This window comes from Saccopteryx leptura, chromosome 3 (genome assembly GCF_036850995.1).
Source record: "Saccopteryx leptura isolate mSacLep1 chromosome 3, mSacLep1_pri_phased_curated, whole genome shotgun sequence".
NCBI classification, from domain to species: Eukaryota; Metazoa; Chordata; class Mammalia; order Chiroptera; family Emballonuridae; genus Saccopteryx; species Saccopteryx leptura.
Genome location: NC_089505.1, coordinates 320,899,647 through 320,919,965, shown reverse-complemented (window position 1 = coordinate 320,919,965; position 20,319 = coordinate 320,899,647). Strand labels below are relative to the sequence as shown.

Below are 20,319 nucleotides of genomic sequence, written 5' to 3'. Positions count from 1 at the left end.
CCACCACAGAAGCACATGATTTAAAAAAGATAGCAACAGAGGAAAGATGTATGGAACACAACCAAATAAAAACAAAAGATAAAAAAACGAAAGAGAAGAATCAAACAAGGCACAAAACTAACAGAAAGCAATGTATAAAATGGCAATGAGGAACTCACAAGTGTCAATAATTACACTAAATGTAAACGGATTAAACTCACCAATAAAAAGGCACAGAGTAGCCGAATGGATCAAAAAAGAAAATCCAACTGTGTGCTGCCTACAAGAAACTCATCTAAGTAACAAGGATAAAAACAAATTCAAAGTGAAAGGCTGGAAAACAATACTCCAAGCAAATAACATCCACAAAAAAGCAGGCGTAGCAATACTCATATCTGATGATGCTGACTACAAGACAGCAAAAGTACTCAGAGACAAAAATGGCCATTTCATAATGGCTAAGGGGACACTGAATCAAGAAGACATAACAATTCTTAATATATATGCACCAAACCAAGGAGCACCAAAATATATAAGACAGCTACTGATTGACCTTAAAACAAAAACTGACAAAAATACAATCATACTTGGAGACCTCAATACACCACTGACGGCTCTAGATCGGTCATCCAAACAGAGAATCAACAAAGACATATTGGCCTTAAACAAAACACTAGAGCACCTGGATATGATAGACATCTACAGGACATTTCATCCCAAAGTGACTGAGTATACATTTTTCTCTAGTGTACATGGATCATTCTCAAGAATTGACCATATGTTGGGCCACAAAAACAACATCAGCAAATTCAGAAAAATTGAAGTTGTACCAAGCATATTTTCTGATCATAAAGCCTTGAAACTAGAATTCAACAGCAAAAAAGAGGGAAAAAATCCCACAAAAATGTGGAAACTAAACAACATACTTTTAAAGAATGAATGGGTCAAAAAAGAAATAAGTGCAAAGATCAAAAGATATATACAGACAAATGAAAATGAAAATACGACATATCAGAATCTATGGGATGCAGCAAAAGCTGTGATAAGAGGGAAGTTCATATCACTTCAGGCATATATGAACAAACAAGAGAGAGCCCAAGTAAACCACTTAACTTCACACCTTAAGGAACTAGAAAATGAAGAACAAAGACAACCCAAAACCAGCCGAAGAAAGGAGATAATAAAAATCAGAGCAGAAATAAATGAAATAGAGAACAGAAAAACTATAGAAAAAATTAATAGAACAAGGAGCTGGTTCTTTGAAAAAATCAACAAAATTGACAAACCCTTGGCAAAACTTACCAAGGAAAAAAGAGAAAGAACTCATATAAACAAAATCCAAAATGAAAGAGGAGAAATCACCACAGACATCGTAGATATACAAAGAATTATTGTAGAATACTATGAAAAACTTTATGCCACTAAATTCAACAACCTAGAAGAAATGGATAAATTCCTAGAACAATACAACCTTCCTAGACTGAGTCATGAAGAAGCAGAAAGCCTAAACAGACCTATTAGTAGAGAAGAAATAGAAAAAACCATTAAAAACCTCCCCAAAAATAAAAGTCCAGGCCCAGACGGCTATACCAGCGAATTTTATCAAACCTTCAAAGAAGACTTGGTTCCTATTCTACTCAGTCTTCCAAAAAATTGAAGAAGAAGCAATACTTCCAAACACATTTTTTGAGGCCAACATAACCCTTATACCAAAACCAGGCAAGGATGGCACAAAAAAAAGAAAACTACAGACCAATATCTCTAATGAATACAGATGCTAAAATACTAAACAAAATACTAGCAAATCGAATACAACAACATATTAAAAAAATAATACATCATGATCAAGTGGGATTCATCCCAGAATCTCAAGGATGGTTCAACATACGTAAAACGGTCAACATAATACACCATATCAACAAAACAAAGAACAAGAATCACATGATATTATCAATAGATGCAGAAAAGGCTTTTGATAAAATACAACACAATTTTATGTTTAAGACTCTCAACAAAATGGGTATAGAAGGAAAATATCTCAACATGATAAAGGCCATATATGATAAACCATCAGCTAACATCATACTAAATGGCACAAAACTGAAGGCTTTCCCCCTTAAATCAGGAACAAGACAGGGTTGTCCACTCTCTCCACTCTTATTTAATGTGGTGCTAGAGGTTCTTGCCACAGCAATCAGACAAGACAAAGAAATAAAAGGCATCCATATCGGAAAAGAAGAAGTAAAGGTATCACTTTTTGCAGATGATATGATCCTATACATCGAAAACCCCAAAGAATCCACAAAAATACTTCTAGAAAAAATAAGCCAATACAGTAAGGTCGCAGGATACAAAATCAACATACAGAAGTCAATAGCCTTTCTATATGCCAACAATGAAACATTTGAGAATGAACTCAAAAGAATAATCCCCTTCACGATTGCAACAAAAAAAATAAAATACTTAGGAATAAACATAACAAAGAATGTAAAGGACTTATACAATGAAAACTATAAACCATTGTTAAGGGAAATCGAAAAAGACATTATGAGATGGAAGAATATTCCTTGTTCTTGGTTAGGTAGAATAAATATAATTAAGATGGCCATATTACCCAAAGCTATATACAAATTTAATGCAATTCCCATCAAAATTCCAATGACATTTTTTAAAGAAATGGAGCAAAAAATCATCAGATTTATATGGAACTATAAAAAGCCCCGAATAGCCAAAGCAATCCTAAAGAAAAAGAATGAAGCTGGGGGCATTACAATACCTGACTTCAAACTCTATTATAGGGCCACGACAATCAAAACAGCATGGTATTGGCAGAAAAATAGACACTCAGACCAATGGAACAGAATAGAAAGCCCAGAAATAAAATCACATATATATAGTCAAATAATTTTTGATAAAGGGGCCAACAACACACAATGGAGAAAAGAAAGCCTCTTCAACAAATGGTGCTGGGAAAACTGGAAAGCCACATGCAAAAGAATGAAGCTGGACTACAGTTTGTCCCCCTGTACTAAAATTAACTCAAAATGGATCAAAGATCTAAACATAAGACCTGAAACAATAAAGTACATAGAAGAAGACATAGGTACCAAACTCATGGACCTGGGCTTTAAAGAGCATTTTATGAATTTGACTCCACAGGCAAGAGAAGTGAAAGCAAAAATTAATGAATGGGACTACATCAGACTAAGAAGTTTTTGTTCAGCAAGAGAAATTGATAACAAGATAAACAGACAGCCAACTAATTGGGAAATGATATTTTTAAGCACCTGCTCAGATAAGGGCCTAATATCCAAAATATACAAAGAACTCATAAAACTCAACGACAAACAAACAAACAATCCAATAAAAAAATGGGAAGAGGATATGAACAGACACTTCTCCCAGGAAGAAATACAGATGGCCAACAGATATATGAAAAGATGCTCATCTTCTTTAGTTATTAGAGAAATGTAAATCAAAACTGCAATGAGATACCACCTCACACCTGTTAAATTAGCTATTATTAACAAGACAGGTAATAGCAAATGTTGGAGAGGTTGTGGAGAAAAAGGAACCCTCATTCACTGTTGGTGGGAATGTAAAGTAGTACAACCATTATGGAAGAAAGTATGGTGGTTCCTCAAAAAACTGAAAATAGAACTACCTTATGACCCAGCAATCCCTCTACTGGGTATATACCCCAAAAACTCAGAAACATTGACTTGTAAAGACACATGCAGCCCCATGTTCATTGCAGCATTGTTCACAGTGGCCAGGACATGGAAACAACCAAAAAGCCCATCAATAGATGACTGGATAAAGAAGATGTGGCACATATACTCCATGGAATACTACTCAGCCATAAGAAATGATGACATCGGATCATTTATAGCAAAATGGTGGGACCTTGACAACATTATACGGAGTGAAATAAGTAAATCAGAAAAAACCAGGAACTGCATTTTTCCATACATAGATGGGACATAAAAGTGAGACCAAGAGACATTGATAAGAGTGTGGTGGTTACGGGGGGAGGGAGGAGAGGGAGAGGGAAGGAGGAGGGGGAGGGGCACAAAGAGAACTAGATAGAGGGTGACAGGACAATCTGACTTTGGGTGATGGGTATGCAACATAATTGAACTTTAAGATAACCTGGACATGTTATCTTTGAATATATGTATCTTGATTTACTGATGTCACCCCATTAAAAATAAATACAATAAAAAAAATAATAATAAAAAAAAATAAAAAATAAGGGCTGGAAATTAACTTCATTTAATTGATATAAGGTGTTTAAAATTATGATAGGTATTTACTGCACCACTTTATAAGTCTATTAAAAGGTAAATTTAATTAAAATTCAATTAAAGGATATTTATATCAAAAAGTGTCTTTCTTAAGATGGCAAGCTAACCACCCTCAAGTTTTCAGTGGTGACAAAAATTTGTCAATTTATTTTTGCTACCCATGAGATCTTTTCCCTCATTAAGATGTAACATCTGGGTGACATACATAAAAAGAAACTAAAAATAATTTTTAAAAACTCTTAGAGAAATAAATATAAAGTTTGCTTAACTTTTATTTAATTTTTTAAAAGATTTTATTTATTCATTTTAGAGAGAAGAGAGAGAAACAGAGACGGGGGGGGGGGGGGTAGGAGCAGGAAGCATCAACTCCCACATGTGCCTTGACTAGTAGGCAAGCCCAGGGTTTCGAATCTGCAACCTCAGCATTCCAGGTCAACGCTTTATCCACTGTGCCACCACAGGTCAGGCAATTTTTATTTAATTTTTATTATACTCAATTTTATTAAGATTAATTTGATTATTTAAAACATACACACACACATAGTCCATTAAATGACAAATGTAATTGCCCTGACTACTAAAAGGAAAAGGAGAGAAAGCATTTATTTATTTTTTTAACAAATTTTTATTTATTTGTTTGAGGGAGGTGGAAGAGAGAGAGAGAGAACATCAATTTCCTGTTCTACTCATTCATCAGTTGATTCTTGTATGTGCCTGACAGGGGATCAAACCCACACCAACTGAGCTACCTAGCCAGGAGAAGAGAAAGCATTTAAAAGCAAAGCAAGTAAGTTTATTTTTTTCTCCCTCTCCTTACTAGATAAGACTTTTCTTTTTTTATGTTAACCAGTCCTTCAAAACTCAATTCTGGTATCGGTACATTTAAAAAGCTGGTCTTAAAACCACAACATGAACTTGATCCATAAATATATACACCTTAGTCATATGCACCTATATATGAAACCTGAATTTGAGTTTTTATTTAATTATATAGTACATAGATTCTATTATCCATTAGTGGTTTTATTTTCTTTACTGTAGAAATGCTCATTATACACCTCCTCCAAATATTTATTTAGGCTGGCACTCTACAATAATCTAAGATTTATGTTATGCTGGCATTTCCAAATTAATTTTTATTAAGTGATACACAGAATCCAAAATATTATGACGTTAGTACAGCCTCAAAATATCTCTAGCCAAGTAGAAGCAACTTTAGACTAGGATTTGCTCAAATAATAGTAAAATAACAGGTATAAAGAATTCCTTTTTACTTGGAATTTATTTTAGTATATTTTTTAAAATGAAGTTATATTTGTTTTTTTTATAACTGTTTAATAACTTTTTATTTTCTTTTTATTAAATACCCATGCCCACACTTAAGCACATTTTCAAAGATTCTGCTACTAAAAAGTCTTAAGAATAATGACACCCAAAGAAAACACAATTTTTAAAAATAATTCTGGAAAATGTTAAACTGGAAATGTTTATTAAAAATCATATGGCACCCTGGCCAGTTTGCTCAATGGTAGAACATCGGCCCAGCGTGCAGATGCCCCGGGTTCCATTCCTGGTCAGGGCACACAGGAGAAGCACACATCTGCTTTTCTACTCCTCTCCTTCTCACTTTTCTCTCTCTCTTTCTTTCTCTTTCCCTTCTTCCCTCCTTCCCTCCTACAGCTATGGCTCAATTGGAGTGAGTTGGCCCTGGACTCTGAGGATGGCTCCATGGCCTCCACCTCAAGCGCTTAGAGGAACTAGGTACAACCTCCATCTGGGGGGGCAGAGCATCGTTCCCTAGTGGACTTGCTCGGTGGATCCCAGTCAGGGCACATGCAGGAGTTTGTCTCTGCCTCCTCTATTCTCACTGAATTAATAAAAAAAAAAAAATCATATGGAATGTTTTAATGATATGATTATTATTAGCACTAGAAGGTTAAAACTTACATTTGGGTTTTTATCTTCAATTCAGTTCATAAGTAATTATTTTAATCACTGTGTTTATAGCTATGTACTAACAGTGTAACTAAAATATCCTAAACAGATCTAAACATCAGAGAACAAAGCACTATTACCCATACCCTTAGTCTGGTGTGTGCTGCTCTGTTATATTACTTACCTACACATAAAATATCTAGAGAGGGTAATACTCTTAGAACTTATTATTCTGCTAGAAATAATGGTAAAAAAGAATCCATAAACAAATAAAAAATTCTACATGAGATCCTCTTCCTACAAATGTCAGTGTTTCCTTTCTGAAGTCTTGACATGTCCATATGCACATATTACTGCTTCTGAATTACAAGCTGATTACATTTTAAATCATTCTGTAGGAGAAAAATAATGATATTTTATAATGTTAAATTAGGAAGTATAAACTAAAAGTATATATAAAAGTTCTCTAAAGTAAATTGTCATTTATATATTCTGCCATATTTATGAATTTAAAAATACAGCACGCTCAAAAGAACAAGGGACCTGCCAGAAATGCACAGTGGGCATGGGAAGATCAGAGAGCTGCATGTCAGTTAGGAGGCCTACAAGCAAGAATGACCTGCTCTAGGCTCCTGAACTGAGGCGGCACCAGTGTGTGCCAACTGCCCCCTAGCAACTCTGTTCTGCCCTCCCATTATTCCCTCACTAAATCAGTTAGGGTTATTTGTAATCCATTATTCCATGCAAATACAGATGTCAAGTAGAAGGGAAGAAACACTGGCTACTCTATGAAGACTTGTAATTCATTAAAGTAATTTTAAAATTAATCATAAACTCCTATTAAATTATTTTCACATGAATACTATATAGTCTATACTCCATGTTATGTAAACCAGAGATTTATATAATTCTCTCTACATTGTCAAAAAACATAATATTTAACTCCTTAAAATAGAATAAAAATCAAATCCAAAGATAGCCCAGTTTTATGATTTTAAAAGCATCCAACTTATGCTTAACATGCAATTCTAAACTTAAAAGAAAAAATATTCCCTAAAGTAAAAAATGTTTCCTTTATATCCAAAATTGCATTTCATTTTAATAAACAGACATTTTAGAAATAATTCAATATCTAATGTCTAAAAAATCATTAATAGTAAAAAAGTAAAAGAAAATCAAGAATGTGTTAAATATCTATACAGCACTGCTTAGGAGAAAAACAATGACTACAGATAATGAGCAAAACTGCCATGCAAAGTTCCTGTGGCTACTGCAATTCAGACAGACTTTTATACATAACTAAACTTTAATTATTTCCAACAAAAACACATCACCAATAAAAATTATTTTTAATTAAATCAAAACAAAAATGCTGCTAAGCCGAAATAAAGTCAACTGTGTTTTATTTGGTGTGAAACATCTTAGAACACCAGTACCATATTTTAAGTAATAAAAGCCTCTATTTTAGGCCTGACCTGTGGTGGCGCAGTGGATAAAGCGTTGACCTGGAAATGCTGAGGTTGCCGGTTCGAAACCCTGGGCTTGCCTGGTCAAGGTACATATGGGATTTGATGCTTCCAGCTCCTCCCCCCTTCTCTCTCTCTGTTTCTCTCTCTCCCTCTCTCTCTCCTCTCTAAAAATGAATAAATATAATTTTTTTAAAAGCCTCTATTTTAGATAAATTCAAAGATGTCTTTACCAGCATGATTTAATAAAGATAACTTGGTTACCTACATAGAGATTTTGATTCAAAATCCTTTTACATTTGGGGATAATGTTACAGAAGATTTACTTTCCAAAAAGCATTCTATTTGGTCTCATATTGACCGAAGGTAAAGGTAAAATAAATTGCTATTGCTTGAGGAATTTTAATTCTCTGGCACAGAACCTACAAATTATATATGTCAAAACAAAATCTACAGGTCACATATGAATTCTAATATTTCTCTATACAAAATTTCCTTTAATAAAAGCATAGCAAAATACTGATGCTTAGCTTATCCATTAAAAAGCATTTACTATAATTAAAACATTAAAGTTAAAATAGCTTGGTACATAATTAGCAGGGGAGGATATTCTTTCATCAGGTAGTCCATAATGAAGAGTGAATAAATTAATTCTTGGCTATAAAGATATTTACTTTTCCTTTTACACATACATCAAAAAATATACTGTGAGGCTAAATCAAGTTCCTAAATTCAAGGGAAAAAATAAATTTTAAATGTTTCATCTTCAATTTATGATCATGTAAAAAAAAACAAAAATTCTCAATCAAAAAATTTTCTCTGGCTCTGGCCGGCTGGCTCAGTGGATAGAGTTTTGGCCCAGCATATAGATGTCCCGCATTCAATTCCCAGTCAGGGTACACAGAGAAGTGACCATCTGTTTCTCTCCCTCTCCCTCTCCCTTGTTTCTCTCTCTTCCGCTCCCACAGACTGTGGCTTGATTGGTTCGAGCATCAGCCTCGAGTGCTAAGGATGGCTCAGTTGGTCCCAGTAAGTCAGCCTCAGGTGCTAAAAGTAGCTTGGTTGATTCAAAGCATCATCCTCAGACGGGAAGAGGGGGGGTAAAGGGGAGTACAGGGAGAGGTGGTTTGCGAGGTGGATCCCAAACAGGGCAGGGCACATGCGGGAGTCTGTCTTACTATCAACCCTTCTCTCAGATAAAAAAACATTTTTTCTTGGCCCTGGCCGGTTGGCTCAGTGGTACAGCGTCGGCCTGGCGTGCAGAAGTCCCAGGTTTGATTCCCGGCCAGGGCACACAGGAGAAGCGCCCATCTGCTTCTCCACCCCTCCCCCTCTCCTTCCTCTCTGTCTCTCTCTTCCCCTCCCACAGCCAAGGCTCCATTGGAGCAAGGATGGCCCGGGCGCTGGGGATGGCTCCTTGGCCTCTGCTCCAGGCGCTAGAGTGGCTCTGGTCGCAACAGAGCGATGCCCCGGAGGGGCAGAGCATAGCCCCCTGGTGGGCAGAGTGTCGCCCCCTGGTGGGTGTGCCGGGTGGATCCCAGTCGGGCACATGTGGGATTCTGTCTGACTGTCTCTCCCCGTTTCTAGCTTCAGAAAAATACAAAAAAAAAAAAAATTTTTTCTCTCCTAGCAGAGGGAAAAAGGTCAACATCCTATTTCATATCTATTCTTTCTCCCCCGTTTCTCCCTCTTCCCCTCCCACAATCAGTGGCTTGATTGGTTCAAGTGTCAGCTCTGAGCGCTGAGGATGGCTCAGTTGGTCCCAGCAAGTCAGCCTCAGGTGCTAAAAATAGCTCAGTTGATTCAGAGCAGCAGTCCCAGACGGTGGTGCAGGTGTAGGGGGGCTTGCCAGGTGGATCCCAAACAGGATACATGTGGGAGTCTGTCTCACTATCTACCCTTCCTCACATAAATTCTTTCTCTCCACTAGCAAAGGGAAAAGGTTAACATCCTAATTTATATCTATCTTTTCTTTCACATCAGAAATAGAATTTTTTTAAAAAGCTGAACCCAACAATAAGTTCTTCAAAAGAAAATAACTATTAACAATAAAATTGTTTTTTATAAACAAAATAAGACTTACACTTCAGCAACCCTAATTTCAACAAAAAAGGAAAATAAAACTGTTTCACAGAAACGTTAGAAAAACATCTGTCATGCCTGACTGGTGGTGGCGCAGCAGATAGATTGTTGACCTGGGATGCTGAGGTCTCAGGTTTGAAACCTTAAGATTGCCAGCTTGAGCACAGGCTCATCCGACTTGAGTGCAGGGTTGCCAGCTTGAGTGTGGGATCATAAATATGACCCCATGGTTGCTGGCTTGAACAAGGGGGTCATTGATTTGGCTGGAGCATTAAGGATATGAACAAAGCAAAAGTTTCTGCCCATCAAATGCTGCCAGTACTACCTGTGAAATCTATCCCAAGTCCATCCACTTCTTATTTTACTTTTCTAGCTGTAGTCCAAGTTACTAACCATATCTACTCTAGATCAGTGATTTTCAATTGCTGGCCTGCCAGAAATTGTGTGCCAGTACGCCAGTCTAGAATCATTGGGTCTATAATCTTCACACAACATCAGGGTAGTTAACTCTTTCATGGACTGGCACGGTATTTCTGGTGGACCAGCACTGGTCCACCGACTAGTGGTTGAAAAACACTGCTTAGACCACAGTGAGAACCTACTAAATCATTATTCTTGTTTTCACACTTACTTCTGTCAATCCATTCTCCATAGAGTGGCCTACGCACTCTTTTTTTAAAACATAATCAAATCTTGTCATTCCCTGTTTAAGAAAAGTCCCTCAATGGCTTTCAATTCCTCTTATAAAAGAGTCAAATGATAGCCTATAAGCCCCTATATGATTGAATCTCTGCCAACCTCTCCTTGTTTCATGCTGGCCTCATTCCATCCTTCAAATTTGAGGTTCTCTACCTTGGCACTACTGACATATTGGGCAAGACAGTTTTTTGTTGTGGGAACTGTCTGTGCATTGGAGGATATTTAGCAGCATCCCTGGCCTCTACCCACTAGGTACCTATAGCACCATCACTCCCACTTATAGGTCTCCAGGCTGCTTTTAAAGAAGCCAAGCTCATTCCTGCTTCATGGTTTTTTACCCTCTCATTCCCTCTATCTGAAATCTATCTGAAATATTACCCCCAATACTTGAGGTGCATGACTGGTTCCTTATCATTAAGTCAGCCTCGCTATTTCGGATTACTCAGAGAGGCCGGCTCCAATCATGTTATGTAAAGTTACGCCCACTTCCATCATAGCTGCAGCCCAGCACTTAACATAACCGAGTACAAAATAAGTGCTCAAAAAGTAGTTGTTGCAAGAATATATAAATGTCAGTATTTATAGTAGTTAATATATCATGCCACAACAGCACCTGGATATTCTCCTATACTATATTTGCTGCATCTTTCAAATGTACACATTCTAATGAACCATTAATTCTTTCTGGTAGTATTGTCAGTTATAGGGAATATATATTTGTTCCTTGTACATTGACAAAAATAGTCTAATGCCAGAGCATGCTTCCATAGGGTGAGGAACAGAGAAGCATTTAACCATTAAGAAGATGCTATGCTGCTGAAAGTACTGAATATCCAACCTAAAGCTATAAATAGCCATGACCAAGAGAATCCTGATTTGTCCCATCATGTACACAAATGGTTCACCATTATAGCTAAGCAGTCAGTCTTTATCTTGTTTTAAGTGGGCACACAAAGGTCAATAATTTTGACTTAAAAAAAGAAAGCATGACTTCAGTTATTTCAAAAGCAGAAAACCATAAGGAATAAAATGTGAATTAAACCTTCATAGATCAATCACTTTGTGTTTTCATGTGAACTGGTAAAATCCAGTGAGGTGAACCAAATGCTGAATAGTTAGACCTTACAAAATTGTAAAGTCTAATCAGTATAGTCCAACTGGATTTCATTAGTTCTAAAAAAGATTGATTCATATATGCCATAAGGGTCCTTTTAGTTACTTCTGGAGTTATGCTTGATATTAAAACTTTGAATACACATACATTTTTTCAAACTTTAATACAGTTTTATTTAAATTACCATGTCATTGCTCTGAATTGCTAAAATATTTTTCTAGATATTTAAAAACTATTACTGATTTTAAAAACTATCATTCTTCAGAGCATTTACACATGAACTTTTGAACAAGATCTTGCAGATCAGTGTGTGAGTGGGGGAGAAGTCAGCACATACCAGTTGTGCACCATGAGTTTCTGCACAGCCAGAAGAGCGTTGTAGCGAACCTGCTGGTCCTCGTGGTGCATGTGGTTCATCACCAGTTGCTTCCCACCAAGCTGTTCAATAACCCTGTGGAACAGAAGCCACTTTGTGAAGATACTGCAAGTACTTTCAAACTCATGCTATTAACAGAAAGCTCAAATCCCAGAATGCCAAAGGATTTTAAAAGGAAAAGTTACAATATAGGTAAATAAACTAACATCTTTTTTTATATTGTTTTAGCCAAATCACATATTTAAAGTATTCAGTTATTTCATTTTTTGAATTTCCAATAATATATCTAATTGCTATTCTCATTTCCTAGTCCAGGCAAGTATCATCTACCTGGATGGTTCATGTACTATTTTCTTGATTATAGATTTCTAAGTAGTTGAGTATTAATTTTTATTAATAGTATTTCTGGCCTGCTTAAAAATCAGTATATTGAACACCATTTAATATCCATAATAATATTAGATCAATATTAAGTCCACCAGTTGCCATGCTGTGAGACAGATATGGGCTCAGGTGCCAAGAGCAGAAAAGAGAGAGTTAAAAAGCACCCAAGAGAAGTCATGTTAATTTCCTGAAAAAGACTATTGATTTGTAAGATATCTGCTCTTTCTTCTAACAATGAAATAGCCACATGACCTTCTAGGCCAGGGGTCCCCAAACTTTTTACACAGGGGGCCAGTTCACTGTCCCTCGGACCCTTGGAGGGCCGGACTATAAAAAAAACTATGAACAAATCCCTATGCACACTGCATATATCTTATTTTAAAGTAAAAAAAACAAAACGGAAACAAATACAATATTTAAAATAAAGAACAAGTAAATTTAAATCAACAAACTGACCAGTATTTCAATGGGAACTATGGGCCTGCTTTTGGCTAATGAGATGGTCAATGTGCTCCTCTCACTGACCACCAATGAAAGAGGTACCCCTTCTGGAAGTGCGGCGGGGGCCGGATAAATGGCCTCAGGGGGCCGCATGTGGCCCGCGGGCCATAGTTTGGGGACCCCTGATCTAGGCAGTGAAACAGGAGAAAATTCTTCAATTCCTCTCATCAAGACCACCAAGATGATTGAAAACTGACAATGCTTTCCATTACTGTACCCCTTGACACACTGAAAAATCCAGTTACCACAGGTGCAAAAGTAGAGTGAAAATGGTTATTTGCATCATGAATGTAAAGAGGTTCTTTGTTCCTTTGCAAGGATGTGGCTGTGTATAGAGCTATGGAGTCCCTTACCTCCAGCACAACAGTGTGTATTCTCTAGTCTGTACTGCTAAGTGGGAGATCGCTCCATCACCTCTCCCTTCCCCACTTACCAGTTTCAGGGAGACTGAGGCAAGAGTAGGTAAGCTCAGGGAAGTAGAGCCAGAGAGGGACAGGATCACAAGCCCTTCCTGCTGAGGGCATCAGAGATAGAAAGGAAAGAAATCCTACTTTTAAATAAGTAGTGAAAGGGCTACTAAATGCCTTGGACTAAACTCTTTCTATAATTTAAAATGACTATAGGGCTCTTTCCTAGGGTGAGAAAAAAAGTAACGAGGCTGAGTAGGTTTTCATCTAAAGGCATGAAAAGATTATTATCACTGGATAAGTTTTAAATGCATCTGAGGAACAAACATCAAGTCCTTAGTTGACCACAAACTGCTTATTCAACTCACCAATCTGGAGTTCATGTGTATGAGCTACTTTGAGGAAGCTGGCGGGGTGGCTTATCTCTCCTCTTTAGCTTAACACTCCTGTCACCCCCTGCCCTTGCTAACTCTTCTTGGGTGGACTCTATAATTGGTGATCTTGTAAGCTGGAATCCAGATGCACAGATCCATCCCTCTTTTCTCTTCCACCTCAGTGCAGTGTTATCTGGGTGGGACTAACGGGTGAGTCCAATCCTGAGTTCAGTGTTAGTAAGGTCATCTGTGCATTGTGCATATACCACATTTTTCGATATTGGCTTTATCAGTAAGGATTCTATTTTGCCCTCTATCTGTTATCTCCTTTGCCATGTTTCTCAAATAATTCAAAATTTAGGCAGGTAGGCCAGGAAGAAGGGAATTATTTATTGGGCCCCTTCTGGCCACCTCCAACACATGGAAATACAGTTGATTCTCATTATCCACAATGGTTATGTTCCATACAGTCACCAATTTAGTGAAGACTAAAATCCTAATCCAAGGTTAGGTTCCTATGAGCCTTTGATCACAACATTGTCATTAACTGATTAATACATAATCTTGTTTTATGTGTGTCTGTGTAAAGATACCTTATATAATATATATTATTAATTAAATATCATTGAACTTAACAGCCAACAGCACTATAACTCATGCCTGAAGGAAGCTTATCTAATACAGTACACAAGACAGCACTTCAGCCATAGGCTTGAGGATGGACAAACAGTGAAATTACCAGTAAAATGCACAAAACTGCAGAAAACATAGCACTAAACAGACCAAATAATGAATACTGCTTAGAGTACAGACCTAAAATAACAAGGCAGAGACTCGCCTTGTTTGCCTTCAGCTAAGAATGTGTGCATCACATAGCTCAAACTTTGTTCACAAATGATTGTGAAAGCATAAATATTGATCTGGGGGCTAGAACTGAAATTTTAACAAGTAGGCAAATTTACAAATCTAGGTTCCATAAATAACAAGGATTAACTGTACCTGAATAAAGGTACCATATTATGTGCAAAATATGACAAATTAAAAAACATAAAGAGATCACACATCATTAATAATAATAATGATGGTCCTGGCCAGGTGGCTCTGTGGATGGAGTGTCATACTGGTGGGGAGAGGTCACAGGTTCAAGGGTCTGATCCCCAGTCAAAGCATATACCAGAAGCAACCAAGGAGTGCACAACTAAGTGGACTGAGTTGATGTTTCTTTCTCTCTCTTTCTTCCTTTCTCTCTCTTTCTCTCAAATCAATAGGAAATTTTAAAATAAAAGTAAAAATGCAATGATGATGATGATGAGGAGGAGGAGGAGGATGACAACAGCACATTTTCTACATGTTGGACACCATGCTAAAAGCTTCATATTTTTTCTATTATGTAATCTTCACAACAAATGTACTGTCTACCCCTCTAGAAAGTCTTGTTATTTGACATTTTAAATCCTTGTCCATTATGTATTCTCATATTAACACCAGCCAAGAAAATTAAATAATTTTGCTTTTAATAATTTATTATATGTGCTTATCACATTAATTTTCATACTATACATGTTTCTGCCTTTGACGCCAGAGATTCCAATGGGTCTCAAAGAGAAACAGACAATCTCTACTCCACTGACACACACTGCTATAAAAATAAACAGACATTTCCCATCTTCTAAATTTAAGATGCAAATGAATCACCAATTACAGTGGTACCTTGAGATACGAGCAGACCAACATACAATTTTTTTTTAAGATGTGAGCTGCGACTCAGTCCGTAATTTTGAGATCCGAGCAAAATTCCTAGATACAAGTCGTGATTCGGGAAGCTGCCACTAGTTGGCATGTTGGCACACGGGTCCAGTATCAGCAGCACAATACCAGCATCTCATTCTTTCTCATGTGTTACCTGCAGAATCAAGTCGAATCTCGTGTGCTGTACTTGTTCTTGTATCATTTTTGCATTTTTTACTAACTTTTTTTGTGTGCTATCATGGGGCCGAAGAAAGTGAGTGTAAAGGACACTAGTGAGAAGAAGAAGAGAATGATGTTGATAGAAGTAAAGCAAGAAATAATAGAAAAACATGAGCGTGGTGTACGAGTGATTGAACTGGCAAGGCGGTACGACCGCAACACATCTACAACTTGTACCATCCTTAAACAAAAGGATGCCATCAAAAGCACAAATCCAATGAAAGAAAATACAATTCTGTCCCAATTAAAAACAAATATCCATGAAGAAATGGAGAAGCTTCTGCTGGTGTGGATGAAAGAGAAAGAGCTGGCAGGAGATAAAGTGATGGAGACTGTAATATGCGAAAAGGCACGTATTATTTACAGGGACTTGAAGAAGAAAGAACCATTAACCTCAAAAGAGGCAGCAGAAGATACGGTTAAGGCAAGTCACGCTGGTTTGAAAATTTCAAGAGATCTGACATCCACTCGGTGGTGCATTAAGGCAGCTGAGGAGTACATCGCACGGTTTGCTGCACTTATTGCAAAGGAAGGCTACATCCCCCAACAAGTGTTCAACTGTGATGAAACAGATTGTTTTTGAAAAAAATGCCCCACAGAGGAGAAGAAGCTGCCAGGCCATAAACCCATGAAGGACCGTCTGACCCTTGCATTGTGTGCAAATGCTAGCAGTGACTATAAAGTAAAGCTACTGCTAGTGTATCATTACAAAAATCCTCAAGCCTTTAAGACTCACAAGATTCTTAAAGAAAAACTGCAGGTTATGTGCTGTGCCAATGCTATGGCATGTGTTACGTGGCAGTTTTTAATTGAATGGGTAAATCTCGTCTTTGGTCCTGCAGTGAAAAAATATCTTCAAGAAAATAAACTCCGGATGAAAGCATTACTAATCCTTGAAAATGCTCCAGCCCTCCCACCTGGTCTTGAAGATGACATTCTCAATGAGTTCAAATTCATGCAAGTCCTTTACCTCCCACCCAACACGACTTCAATCTTGTAACCTATGGATTAGCAGGTCATTTCCAACTTTAAAAAGCTTTACACAAAGCACTTGTTTCGCCACTGCTTTGAGGTGACTGAGAATACAATTCTAACCCTTTGAGAGTTTTGGAACGATCACTACAACATCGTGATATGTTTATGCATTATTGACTTGGCATGGCAAGAGGTTACAAGAAGAACCTTGAACTCGGCATGGAAAAAGTTATGGCCTGATGTTGTTGCAGACAGGGACTTCAAAGGTTTCAAACCAGAGACCAAGACCGAGGTAGAAGCATTGGAGGAGATTGTGTCCCTCAGAAAGTCAATGGGTCTGGAGGTAGATGAGGGTGACGTAAACATGCTCGGTGAGGAACATGAGGAGGAACTCTCAACTGAGGAGTTGAAGGAGCTACAGATGATGCAACATACGGAGCTTCTGCAAGAGATTAGTAGTGAGGAGGAGGTAGAGTCGGAGGAAGTGATTTCTACAAGTGAAGTTAAAGACATGATGGAAATGTGGGAGAAGGTTTCAAGTTTCATTGGAAAAAAAACCACCCAGAAAAAGTTTCACAGGTTGTGCTTCAGCACTTTTTAATGACACTTTGTCACATTTCCATAACATTTTAAAAGGCAGGCAAAAGCAAATTTCTTTGGATAGATTTTTATTCAAAAGTCCTGCAAGTAAAAGTGCCAAAAGAGCAGCCAAAAAGGCAAAAACAGGTAATGATTAAATGAAAAATAAGTAATGTTAAGCTTAGGTTAAGTTTAAAGTTAAGAAAGTACATTTTTTTACAATTAAGTTTTTGTGGTTTCATTTTAAGTAAAGAAAGTGCAGTTTTAGTTTTGTTTAAAGAAAATGCAGTTTTAGTTTACATTTGGTGTTAATAAACTGCAGTTTTAGTTTACATATCTACAGTGCCTGCATCCCTTCCTCCCTCCCTCCTCCTCCGCCATTCACCTCTGTTAGCCGCACTCGTCTGTCTCCAAGGTAAGAATACAGTAGTACTAAATAACATTTTCTTTTATTTCATATATTTTGTTATGCATTGGTCAAGTATACATGGTGTTTCTTAATTAAAAACATGTCTTTTTTCATAATTTAGGATGGTTTGGGGATGTTTCACAGGGCTGGAATGGATTAAATCTATTTCAGTTATTTTAAATGGGAGAAATTTGTTTGATATACGAGTTGACTGATTTACAAGCTCAGTTACAGAATGAATTAAACTCGTATCTCAAGGTACCACTGTACTTCCAGATTATATGTATGTCCAAAATCATGGATGGACCTTGAGAATATTATGGTAAACAAAATAGGTAAATCATGAAAAGCTAAGAACTATATAATTTCACACTTAGGTGAGATATAAAATTGAGACTCACAGACATAGACAGAAATAAAGTGGTTATCAGAGAAAGGGGGTAAAGGGAAAAGGAGTAAAGGGGGCTAAATAAATGGTGATAGAAAGTGGTCTGACTTTGGGTGATGGGCACACAATGCAATGAATAGTTCATATTATATGGAGATATATACCTGAAATCCATATGTTCCTATGAACCAATGTCACTCCATTAAATTTAATTTCTAAATTTAAAAAAATTATAAGTGCTTGAAAAATTGGTGGAAAAAAGAATCTTTCCAATTGGCAGATATCATTTTAAAAGTAGAATATTTAGGTAATTTAATTTAGAATTACATTCTTGTACTTTATTAGCTATTACCTAATAGGGAAAATCTTGCTGAACAAGTTGACTTCAAAACAAGTTGAGTCAACTTCATGTTAAGCTTTAAAGACTCATAATATATATTACAATACATAATTAACAAGCTCAATACTGGTAATAACATTTAAAGATGGTACTAAAGAAACTGACATCAAAACAAACAGAGAGCCAATTAAATAGGAGATATTTTCAAACAACACCTCAGATAAGGGCCTAATATCCAAAATATACAAAGAACTCATAAAACTCAACAACAAACAAACAATCCAATAAAAAAATGGGAAGAGGACAAGAACAGACACTTCTCCCAAGAATAAATACAAATGGCCAACAGAGATATGAAAAGATGCTCATCTTCATTAGCTATTAAAGAAATGCAAATCAAAACTACAATGAGAGATACTATCTCACGCCTGTTAGATTAGCTATTATCAACAAGACAGGTAATAACAAGTGTTGGAGAGGCTGTGGAGAAAAAGGAGCCCTCATCCACTGTTGGTGGGAATGTAAAGTAATACAACCATTATGGAAGAAAGTATGGTGGTACCTCAAAAAACTAAAAATAGAACTACCATATGACCCAGCAATCCCTCTACTGGGTATATACCTCCAAAACTCAAAAACATTGGTACATAGACACATGCAGCCCCATGTTCACTGCAGCATTGTTCACAGTAGCCAAGACATGGAAACAACCAAAAAGCCCTTCAATAGATGACTGGATAAAGATGTGGTACATTTATACTATGGAATACTACTCAGCCATAAGAAATGATGACATCGGATCATTTCCAACAACATGAATGGACCTTGAGAGCATTATACTGAGTGAAATAAGTAAATCAGAAAAAACTAAGAACTGTATGATTCCATACATAGGTGAGACATAAAAATGAGACTAAGAGACATGGACAAGAGTGTGGTGGTTACCAGGGTGGGGAGGAGACAAGGGGGTGGGAGGAGGGGAGGAGCACTAAAAAAAAACAGATAGAAGGTGACGGAAGACAATTTGACTTTGGGTGATGGGTATGCAACATAATTAAATGTCAAAATAACCTGGAGATGTTTTCTCTGAACATATGTACCCTGATTTATTAATGTCACCCTGTTAAAATTAATTTTAAAAAAAGTACTAGCTGATGAAATAGAGAAAGGTAATTTTGCAGTAAACTTTAAATATACTAAAAAGCACAACACTATTTTTGTTCTAAAGATCTTCTTTATTGATATGATTCTATAAAAGTAGTTACAAAAATATCCTGATATTTTATTGTTTACAGTCTATTCATGACTGATGAAATATTACACTATAATGCATCACAATTCTACAACATACTGTTAAAAATGTAAGATGCATGTACAATTGCATATATATGAAAGCAGATACTTTCATAATTATGTAGCAATATACCCTCTAGAGTCTATAATTTCAGTGAGCACAGAAATCACATCTATTTTATTCCCCTTATAATTAAGAAGGTCATTAACATTTTTAAAAACAAAATAACTGAGAAATTTACCAGATTTCTAAATGGGAAGTTCTTTCTGAGCATAAAAGTAGTGGAGAAAAACACACATTTTCATTGGAATGTATGCTCCAGGATACATTTCAATAGTATTCCAAACTGTGCTTAGCACATAATAGATGCTCAATAAAACATAACTAGTGAATAAATTACTTTCACTAAAGAGTTACTGAAATTTATGTATAATAAAAATTTTTATGAGACTAATAATGTAAGTAGCAAACTTTAAAAATGTTTACCTTAAATATGGCAGCTAATATTTCTAACAAATCACATAAGTAATTGAAATATAAATTAAAAGCACCAGGTGTCACTCTCCCCTGTGAGAGGTTAAAGAGAAATTGTAGCACTCAGTACTTCTAAAAGAATAGTGAAGATGCTATTCTCATTTACTGCTAGTGGGAGTCTGAATTGGTCAACATTTAACATTTTAAAAGCATTGAAATACTTAAATACTTTAATTAAATCTATTTCAAGTGACCAACAGAAAAACCC

At 36.5% G+C, this 20,319-nt stretch overlaps 1 protein-coding gene across 2 annotated transcripts in view; it reads right to left on the bottom strand.

Annotated features, from left to right (window-relative positions):
• The window catches only part of ATP6V1H (ATPase H+ transporting V1 subunit H), a 156,660-nt gene that overhangs the window by 17,530 nt on the left and 118,811 nt on the right, over positions 1-20,319 (bottom strand). For both annotated transcript variants that reach the window (XM_066379060.1, XM_066379061.1), the window contains one exon: positions 11,920-12,033. In XM_066379060.1, the coding sequence (XP_066235157.1) occupies positions 11,920-12,033 (114 nt within the window). The remainder of the gene's footprint in view (positions 1-11,919; positions 12,034-20,319) is intronic.